The sequence below is a fragment of the Rousettus aegyptiacus genome, unplaced genomic scaffold, assembly GCF_014176215.1.
Source record: "Rousettus aegyptiacus isolate mRouAeg1 unplaced genomic scaffold, mRouAeg1.p scaffold_m13_p_1, whole genome shotgun sequence".
In the NCBI taxonomy this organism is placed as follows: Eukaryota; Metazoa; Chordata; class Mammalia; order Chiroptera; family Pteropodidae; genus Rousettus; species Rousettus aegyptiacus.
In genome coordinates this window covers 30,093,826-30,103,241 of record NW_023416284.1, presented here as the reverse complement: position 1 = coordinate 30,103,241, position 9,416 = coordinate 30,093,826, and the positions used below count along the sequence as shown (strand labels likewise).

Genomic DNA, 9,416 nt, shown 5'->3' with positions numbered 1-9,416 from the left:
GGTATCTGGCCTCTATTGGCTAACGTAATTGGAGAATCCGATCGTGGGTCTCAAGTAGCCTAAGCACCACGTGTCTCTCCCCATCTCTGCTCTGCTAGCGAGCTCATGCTTGGTTTCATTTCATGTATAGGCACGCCTCCAGGTGGACAAGATGGCCCCCGAGCGCCAGACTCATACCCTCTGATGTTGGTGGCTCTGCGTGGGAGAGACGGTCTTTTCAGGTACTGGAGGCTTGTCTTTCATATATTCATATGAACACAGCATAACAATGTCTGTGAGAAGAGGGTCTTGATGGACTCAGCTTAAACTATGTTCCTGTGGTGAGAAAGGACTTGTGATTGATTGCTCCACAAGTATGGCCCAAAGTGGGAATGGTGCTTTTCGTAGGAAGCAATGGTGACCATTCAATTTTAAGAACAGCGAAAGTAAATTTTTAGTCCAAAACATAAATTATGAATCAGAATGATGAAACAGAACAGTGAACTATTTCATGTGATTTAAAAAATACTGCATATTTTCCATCAATATAATGATAGTGTGTAAAAAAAAAACCCCAAACGTGGTTGGGTAGCTTTCACTCCACTTCCTCAATCCCTACTCAATCCTATATTCTTTCATTATACCTTTTCTTCAAAGCCACTCCTGAAAAAACTGTCTAGATTTGTCTTTGTCGCCTTACCTCCTCCAGCATTTCAGTGCAGTTTCCACCATTTCCTGAAACTGCTCTTTGATGTCTTCAGTAACCACCAATCCCGACTACTTTTCTCCATGAAAAACTGTCTCCATGACAACTCATTCATCTAGTTTTCCTCTTACATCTCTGTTCCTTTTAATTCTCCTGGACTCCTGCTGCCTCTCACTTATAACTTTTTCCCTGGCAGTTTTATCCGTATCTATGAATTCACCTACCATCTCTAGGCTAATTATGTCCATCTTTGTTTCTCCTGCCTAGACATCTGTTGAGAGGTACCTTGGGTTCAGCATACTGAATGCAGGATCACCGCCTCACCCTGGTTCTCTTCCATTATTTCTATCTTAGTGAATGGAAATATATAATTCATCTGGTTATACAAGTCAGAAACGTAGTTATTATTCTTGACACCTTCTACATAAAACCCACCCCAACGCATATCAGTTTTACTAAATATTGAAGACATCATTTTTCTCCATCTCCTCACTATCTCTTAATACTGGAAGGCTTCCTTTCTTCCCCGTCCCCCACCCCCAAATCCATTCTTATTATAGCAACCAGAGTCATCTTTTCAAAATGCAAATCTGAACCTGTGTAAAACCATTAAATAACTTTCAATTGCTCTTAGGATCAATTGCAAAATTCTTAAAATGGTCTGGCTTCTCCCAAGTTCAGGATCTCATTTTCCTCACTTCAACTCCTCTTCAACGGCTTCCTCCTTTCAGCTAATTCCCAGTGTCTTGGGCCTTTACCTTTTGTACTCATTCTCTGTACAGTCTCCATCTACTCCTGTGGCTTTGCCATCTCTTTGCTCACGACTGCCAAAGCAGTGTCCGGCTCCCTACACTTTCCCCCTTTCTGGGGAAACCTCCTCACTGTTGATGGTCATTGTTCGGTACATAATGGGTCACTATTACTGTTTTCTTTCTGGTCCTCTTGATCCTTTCTACACTTCAGCCCATGATCTTCCTAAAACAAATCTAATTATATCACTTCCCTGTAGTTACCTTTCAGAAACTCCTCACCTCAGGCTAATCTGGAAGTTTCTCAAGGGAGCACCATTGGCACTTGGGGACAGTTGCCCTATGCATTACAGGATGCTTAACATCTCTATGCCTAGCCTCCCAACCCTGCTCTCTGCCCTCCCATTTCCAACCCCAAGGGGCAGTTCTGCCTTCCCATGAACTGCAGCAAGATGTGCCTGCTTCAACCCTTTCTCCTGTGATATGGTGCTTCCAACCACATCCTGATGTGCGGGGGAGACTCCCCAAGTTACTTGTGTTCTCAGCATCCAGTACAGGAGGTCCAAGGGTCAGCTGTCAATGAGTGACTGGAGGAAGTGAATTCTAGAGAGGACGGATGTCTCACTTGTGGGCTCTGCCACCATGGGCAGGGTGTGCCCTCTGGTGGCCACGGCCTTCCCCATGCAGGGCGATGAAGCGTTGTCCCGTTTCCAGGTCTCTTGATGCCTTCCCTGCAGACCTCAGCATTGGGTTAGGGGACGATCATTGCAAGACAGCAGTTTCACCAGTCCTGCATCACCATGGAGGTACTCTTCTAGCCCTGGCACTCCCCCTGCTCCCGACTCCTCCGATGTAATAGCTCCACGGATGTCCTCCCTCTCCCTTGCACATCATCCACCCCGTCCACTCACTGGGAGCTGCCCACCTCAGTAATGTCCACCTCCAGTGCTGAGGCCTACCTCACAGTAATAGCCCAGGCAGGGCACATTGGCTACAAACATGAAGGACATTACCATATACGGAAGGCAGTCCTCTAATTTCACCTCACTTGGCCTCTCAGCATTTTACCAAGTAACGACTTCCTCCATTTTAAAAACTCTTTCCTCTCTTGGGTTTTATGATTCTCTTCTGGCTGTTGCTTCTAAGTCTTCTTTCTTTGCCTTAAATGCTAGCGCTCTTCGGCATATCACTATCGATACATTGATGACTCTCAAATTTCTATCTTCAGTCTAGGTTTCCGAGTTCCAGACCCATGCATCCAGTTACCTTCTAGACATCCCACAAGTACCTCTAAATAAATTTCCCGAGTTTAACTCAACTCTCTTCACCTTTTTTCCTCATTTTCTGGCTAAGAGGCATTCCAATGTGGGAGTTTTGTGTGGGTTCTGGAGTCTAGAGAGACCTTGGTTTTAATCCTAGCTCTGCCCAAGCTTTATGATCTTGAGCATGTTACTCTCTGAAAACCTTAGTTCCCTTTATGTATAAAACAGGACTTATTAGTCACTACATGGCTCTGTTGGGTTCCTCATCACCGACAGAAAGTCTAAACTCCCTGAAGACCATTAGCTATGACCCTTGCCTAACTCATTAGACCCATTTCCACTTTTAAATTCCCACTCATCTAACCCAGCAGCCCACTACCTATCACCTTTCCTTCTTCAGGTCTGAGCTCAGATGTCATATCTCTAAGAAGCCAAGCTGGGTTAGATGCCCCTCCCCTGAAAATGGAAACTGTCGTATTTTTCACTCTTGTTTTCAGTGGCAACATTGAATCTTGAGTTTACATTTGTGTTGACCGAAGGAAAGAAGCAAGAGACAAAGGTGGTTTCCAAGAGCGTGTATTACACAGGTCTGAGTGCAAGAAATGGCAGAAAACTGCTACGTTTGCTTTAAAAGCTCATTGGGGGCCGAGTCCTGGTGCTTTTGAGAGCCCCCTGGGTCTTGGCCCCTCTGGAGCAGTCTGAGCCCAGGCTCCTGGGTGAGGGGGCAGCTTCTGCACGGAACGTTCTGCCTCCTGTCACCTGAGGCATCAGGCACTTTGGTGATGCCTAGGGCTGGCTCTTCTTTCTCTACTTGTGCGTATTCAGGCTCCCATATCCAATGTTGGCTGGGAAGCTCACAAGGTGGCTGGGCCAGCCCAGGGGCACTGGGTGGACATGACTTCCCCTCCTGCCTGGGAGACCAGTTCTCAGGGTGAGCTGGAGTCGTGGTTTCCAAACGCTGGGAGCTGACCAGTCCACCTTCCATTGTTGCCTTTCTGCTCGAGGATGCCCCATCTGGGTCCTCGAGAAGGAGATTCCAGGACCATGGGCCTGGCTCTCCAGAGGTGGAGGAAGCAGTGGGGCAGCTGGTGGGGATGCGTCCTGAAGAGCTGGGACAAAGTGCTGCTAGTGCCTGGGTGTGGAGGGGCTGGGCCTTCCAGCAGCCTTCAGAGGGGATGGGGTCTGTGGGGCCAGCCCTACACAGGCTGGAAGCTGGTGACAAGGAGCTGGCAGTCCCCTCAAAGACTCGCGGGGTCCCGAGCCTCCTCTGGGGGATGCCAGGGCCTTCCATTCTGGGAGGTTCCAGTGTGATCCCTGTCAATAGACTTGGGACCACTGGGCCCTGGCTCCTGGGCAAGAAGGTCTCTTCTTCCTCACCCTCTCCTGCTCCTCTGAGTAGTTGATCTTGGCCCACTTCTGAGTTAAGTACCAAGCTTGGCTCCTGTGCACCTTGGCCGTTCTCAGGCCCCTCATCAGTATCATCCTCTGAAGAGTCAACCTCACGGATGGCTTCCTGCTTTTGCAGTGACTCTCGCCGTTCAGCCCGGTCCTGTCGAAGGGTGCCTAGAGCCCGTGAAGGAGCAGGCTGCAGCACCCCCTTCCCAGACAGCACACTTCTGGTCCCAGCCACCTCCAGGGGGCTGACTTCCCTGGGTGGCAGTTCCTTCTTTAGCTCAGGGTGGGGCAGGTCAAGGCTATGCTTTCGTGAAGTGGCTAGCTTCTTCTCTGAAGCAGCAAGTGCAGCTGCCAGTTTCTCGGCTGACTGTACCCTCTTAAGGAGTGGTGAGCGGGGTGGTTCTGCACTCTTGGGCCGTGAGAGTTGCCTACCTAGGGGAGGCGACAAGTGAAGCTTGGTGGGGAGGGCCTGGGTTCCCTGGCCAGACAGGGGCGATGGGGAGCGCTGGGGCGAAGCAGCTGGCGGTGGAGAAGGGGTGTGGGCCAGTGGTGACAGAGGGATGCTGCCTGCTGACTTGCGCCGCGGAGAGCGGTACTGGCGTTGGAGCTTGGGTGCCAGACCGTGCAGGGAGCTGGGCCGCGTGTGCCCAGAGCTGGCTGGAGAGCTGGGCACGCTGGAGTTGGGGGAGCTGCTCTGTGACGAATTCCCTCCCACTTTGCACAAACAGAGAAAGGCAGAGTAATATTAGCTGTGAGAAGTGACTGAGGAACAAGGCAGGGATTAGTCCTGGATTGTCCCAAGATCATCAAGGTTACCCCACCAGTGAACCAGAGCCCAGGCTACAGAAACGAAGTCACCCCCTGCGCTGTTACCTCCTCCCTAGGACTGCGGGGTCTTTCAGGGGGTGGGCTGAATGAGTTTCAGAGTGAGACAGACCAGTGAGAAGCAGAGAGGACCCTGGGCACTTTACTACCTCCCAGGGGCCATCTCTGTGATCTCAGGGGAGCCCTTCCTACCTGAATGCTGAGTGGGCGATCGGGGGGAGAGGCTGTGGCTGTGTGTGGGAGAGCCCGGCCCGCTCTCCCCTGATGACAAGGAGCGGTTAAGGGAAGAGAGGCTGCGGCTGGTGTGGAGCAGGGATGCCTGCTTCGTTATCTTCCGGAACAGGGAGCTCCTTTTTCTGCTGCAGAGATAAGGGTCAAAGGCTGTCTGATTGGTGTCAAGAGCACAGCATACGCTGTGCCCTCTTCCCCTTAACCCGAACAGTACCATATACTGGTTTAGGGCAGACCCGGGGTTAAGCCTGGCTCACCTTTCTTGCCCATCCTTGGCCCGGCTCCGCTTGCTCCTTCGGGCCATCTTGGCCTTGTAGCTGCCCTTCCGAGCTGGCCCTACTTTAATGGATGTGTTCTCCAGGGGAGTAGTTGAAATAGACACCTTGTTTCCACTCTGGGGAAGAGAGCATGAGCCTAGACTCAGGCGGTGGCCGTACTGTCGCCCCTGCCCCTACCCCGGGGCCTGGCTGGATCATGGCGCTAGGTTTTGCTCATGCATCAACATATCTGAACCACAGTTATGAAAAAGGCTCCAACTGGAGCCCAAGTGGTTTGGGGTTGGGAAGGTAGAGAAGAGGCTTACTCCTCCTTTTCTCCCGTCCTACACACAGCTCAGAAGAATCCCTGGGCCATGGTCAGCGAGGGTGCTGCCTTCCAGCAAGAACCCAGGCACGGTCACACCCAGGTCCTAAGCCCTGACCTTCCCATCTCCCTAAGGCCAGCCACACACCCACACAGCTGGGTGGGCCATGGCGGGCAGCATGCCCGGCACTGACCTTCAGGATCAGCTCCACCACCTCCGTGTGCACCAGCCCATGCACAGGCTCCCCATTGACGTGAGTGATGAGGTCACCCTGACGAAGTCCCGCCTCACTGGCTGGGCCTCCCTCCTCCACGTGCTGCCCCAAGGAAAGAAGAGTCCTCAGTCTGGAGCCTGAGCATGACCCCCGAGGGCAGTGCGGGCAGGGATGGGGAAGTAGGGAGAGGTAGCGGAGTGACGAAGCTGGGGGAAAATGGGTCTGGATGGGCAGACATACCCACACCATGTGGTGCACAGTGTAGACGTCTGAGTCACCCATGTAGACACGGATGGCCCTCAAGGTGAAGCCATACTTCTTGCCAGCTCGGTGGATGGTGATGGGGGGCCTCGAGTTGCCGAGGGCTGGCAAGAAGTCCCTGCTTGGAGAAGAGTCCCTGGATGACGGGTTGGATGACTGGGAATGTGGGGACATGGGGCTGGCCAATGGAGAGCAGGTGTGGTGTTCTGGAGAAGGAGAATCCAGGACTTAGTGAGTCAGAGGACTCTGTCATGGCTATGCTCCCAAACTGGCCTCTTGTCTAGGCTGTGTATCCCACACAACTCTAGTCAGAGACCGAGCCTGAGCCCAGGGATGTCTTCCCCACAGCCTTTAAGCAGCAAGGCCGCCTCATATACCCAGACCCTCACAGACCCCAGAAGGTGATAGGGAATGGCAGCTAGTATTTACAGAGTGCTTATATGTATCAGGGACCACAATTAAACATTACAGTTATCCTATGAGCTACCACTATTAATGTCCACTTTCTTTCTTTCTTTCTTTTTTTTTTTTTTTGATGAGGACCTTGAGACTCAGGATTAAGGTTAAGCAACTTCTTCAAGGTCAAGAGCCATTTAGTGATGGAACCAGGATTTAAAAATAAGCTCTGCCTCAGAGCCTGCACTTGTTACATGGTGTTGTCCTGCCTTCGGGGACACACACAATCCCAGACACCAGTGCGCACCTTTAGGGACCTCTAGTCTCATAACTGGGGTAGCAATGACACATGGTGTCTCAGATCCATGCTCCTTAACATACGACACACAGACACACAGACACACCTGCCACTTGCAGCCCCCTGCCACAGACTCAGATTCCAAGGCCCTTCCTATGAGATTTATCCTAATTCCCCAGGGCCTCACCTGTGGGAATAAGGAGGGACAGGGCTGTGGCTGAGGCAGACTTGATCACTTTGTTGATGGGGCGAGCAGTGCGCTTTTCTATTGAGTCTCCAGAGAGCAGACGGTGGCGGGCCCTGCGCACTGCCAGGTCACTGAGGGCCTTGGCTGTGGCTCCCTCAGCTAGCTGTGGCATCCCACGGCCTCGGGTCTCCTTGGCTGTGGGCCCAAGCGAGCCATGAGACCTGCAATACAGCTGAGCCTCCCCTCCCTGCCTCCCTGCGGTATCCTCCGGCTTAGGCCCTTTGGCCACCTGCTGGGCCACACCTGGACTGGAACCACTGCTCTGGCTGATGGGCTCTTCATCCAGCTTCAACTGCCGTTCCACTTGCCGTTCAGGGATAGGCCCAGATACCCCTTCTCCCGATAGGGGTGTCAGAAACCATGTGCCCTCCTGTTGCTGCTTCCTGGGGGTACTGCTAGCCTCCTCAGGACCCTCAGGGAATCGAGGTACATCCAGGAGGCCTGAGCAGCGGCGTCGCACCGTCAGTGGAGGGCTTGAGTCACTCTCGGTGTGGGATGACTCGGACACCGACAGCCGCTTCCGCAATCTGTGAGACACAAGGCCTAGGGTGAGGCGGCTCGGGCGGTCTCCTCCTCCAGCCCAGCCTGCCTTAGGGGCCCACAGAACTCTTCTCAGACATTCCTCTAGGAGCCATTCTTGTGAGTGATCCCTCACTGACACCAGCAGTCCTCCCCACGATCTGACTCTCGCCCATAATCTGTGGCAACTGATGGATGGCTGTGCTGCACCCCCTGGGTGAGCTCTGGGTGCTCACATCTCAGGGGAGCCAATCACCCAGCTCCGGTCTCGGCCTTTGAGCCCTGCCAGGCCATCTGAGCGGTCTTCCTTCTCCTCGCTCAGGCTGCGCTTGGTGGGGGGTGGTGTCCGGCGCTCATCGAGCAGCGAGAGCCTCTCCATGCTACTGTACACCTGTGGGCACAGAAGACATGCTGCGGACAGGTTCCAACAGACACAGGAGGGGAAAGGTATCCTTGGCACCTGAAACCGAGGAATTTGAACCAGTCCTCCCCTCCCTCCTCCATACATACCAAGTAAATATTCAAGGAAGCAGCGGTTCTACTAGTCTGACCTGGCATCTCAGATGTCAGGGCCTGGAGTGGTTCTAGAAGCATCTGTCATGCAGGCCCAGTCCTTTCTTCCTGTTTTCCTAGAGGTAGCCCCATCGCCTCCCCCCCGGCCTGCCCCAGCTATGTCCCTTGACGGGTCCTCTTCGCCCAGTCCTCCAGCCTGTTCTCCCCGGCCTGTAATACCTTGCTGAACCTTGGAGAGCAGGAAGAGAACTGACGGATCTCAAGGCAGCCATCCTCACTCACTTCCTCCTCATCCTCCGAGTCCATGTGGTGGTATCGATCTGAGCGGGCTGGGTCAGACACAGGATAGTTCCCTTCAGAGGCCCCTGGCGGTGGCCTCCTTTTGAGCCTGTCAGACTTCAGGAAGGCCTGGAGAAGTTGCTCCCAATGACAAGGTCAGGGTACACAGGTGTTTCTGGGTAAAACTGTAGGAGTCCCACTCCCCCCACCTGTTCCACTAGTGGCCTTACTGTCAAAGTAGCTGGTGTCATCCTCTGACTCCAGCTGAGGAATAAATTCAGCCTTCTGGCGAAGAAGCCCCGTCCAGTCGAGACCAGTGAAGAATGGGTGCTGCTTCACCTCATAGGCACTGCCTGTGCACAGGAAGGGCATGGGCAAGAGGGCGGGATGAGCTGGGGAGGCCGAGTCAGGAAGTCCAGTGAGAACCCAGACTGTAGGAGGCAAGACCTGGAGGCCTCGGCTCCAGGACCTTCCACACTTTTCTGCTCAGAGAGAGAATAGGGCAGTTGCAGGATCTAGAAGCGCTGCCCACACCTGAAGCCTGACCCACCCAACTGCATGGACTCGGCCTCCCCCTTCCCTCGTCCAAGTGGTAAGAAAGGTTAGCGGGGCCTTTCCTACCTGTACCCAGTCTCTCCAGAGGGTTCTGGTGGAGCAATTTAGAAGTGAGGTCCTGGGCATCGGACGGAAGTGCGTCATCCCCCTCAGGCCACACAATCTCATCTGATGAGTCATTGGGGGTGAGAGGGAAATGAGTGGGCCAGAGAGGGGTAAGGAGGCATAAAGGGTCCAGCCTAGAGCCCCTGAAAGCTTGCCTGGGACCCTGATTCCTTAAGTTCTATAGGTCCTGGTGCCCTAAGGAAGTCTCTCACACCCTAGATCATGGCTTGTTCTTTGATCCAAGGTTCACTCTACCTTTATACTCAAGACACATTCACACTCACACATACACAGAACTC

General features: G+C 53.1%; 1 protein-coding gene across 14 annotated transcripts in view; it reads right to left on the bottom strand.

Moving 5' to 3' along the window:
• Positions 1 to 3,256: 3,256 nt before the first annotated feature.
• The window catches only part of MAST2 (microtubule associated serine/threonine kinase 2), a 168,168-nt gene continuing 162,008 nt past the window's right edge, over positions 3,257 to 9,416 (bottom strand). For 5 of the 14 annotated variants that reach the window (XM_036233331.1, XM_036233332.1, XM_036233344.1 and 2 more), the window contains 11 exons: positions 9,079 to 9,180; positions 8,688 to 8,810; positions 8,398 to 8,507; positions 7,902 to 8,056; positions 7,390 to 7,673; positions 7,087 to 7,281; positions 6,185 to 6,411; positions 5,924 to 6,046; positions 5,405 to 5,541; positions 5,109 to 5,275; positions 3,257 to 4,805 (listed from right to left, as the gene is read on the bottom strand). In XM_036233331.1, coding sequence (XP_036089224.1) covers positions 3,313 to 4,805; positions 5,109 to 5,275; positions 5,405 to 5,541; positions 5,924 to 6,046; positions 6,185 to 6,411; positions 7,087 to 7,281; positions 7,390 to 7,673; positions 7,902 to 8,056; positions 8,398 to 8,507; positions 8,688 to 8,810; positions 9,079 to 9,180 — 3,116 coding nt within the window. In that variant the 3' untranslated portion in view covers positions 3,257 to 3,312. Of the gene's footprint in view, positions 4,806 to 5,108; positions 5,276 to 5,404; positions 5,542 to 5,923; positions 6,047 to 6,184; positions 6,412 to 7,086; positions 7,674 to 7,901; positions 8,057 to 8,397; positions 8,508 to 8,687; positions 8,811 to 9,078; positions 9,181 to 9,416 lie in introns of all 14 variants that reach the window. The other 9 variants (XM_036233328.1, XM_036233330.1, XM_036233334.1 and 6 more) reach the window with 5 other exon arrangements.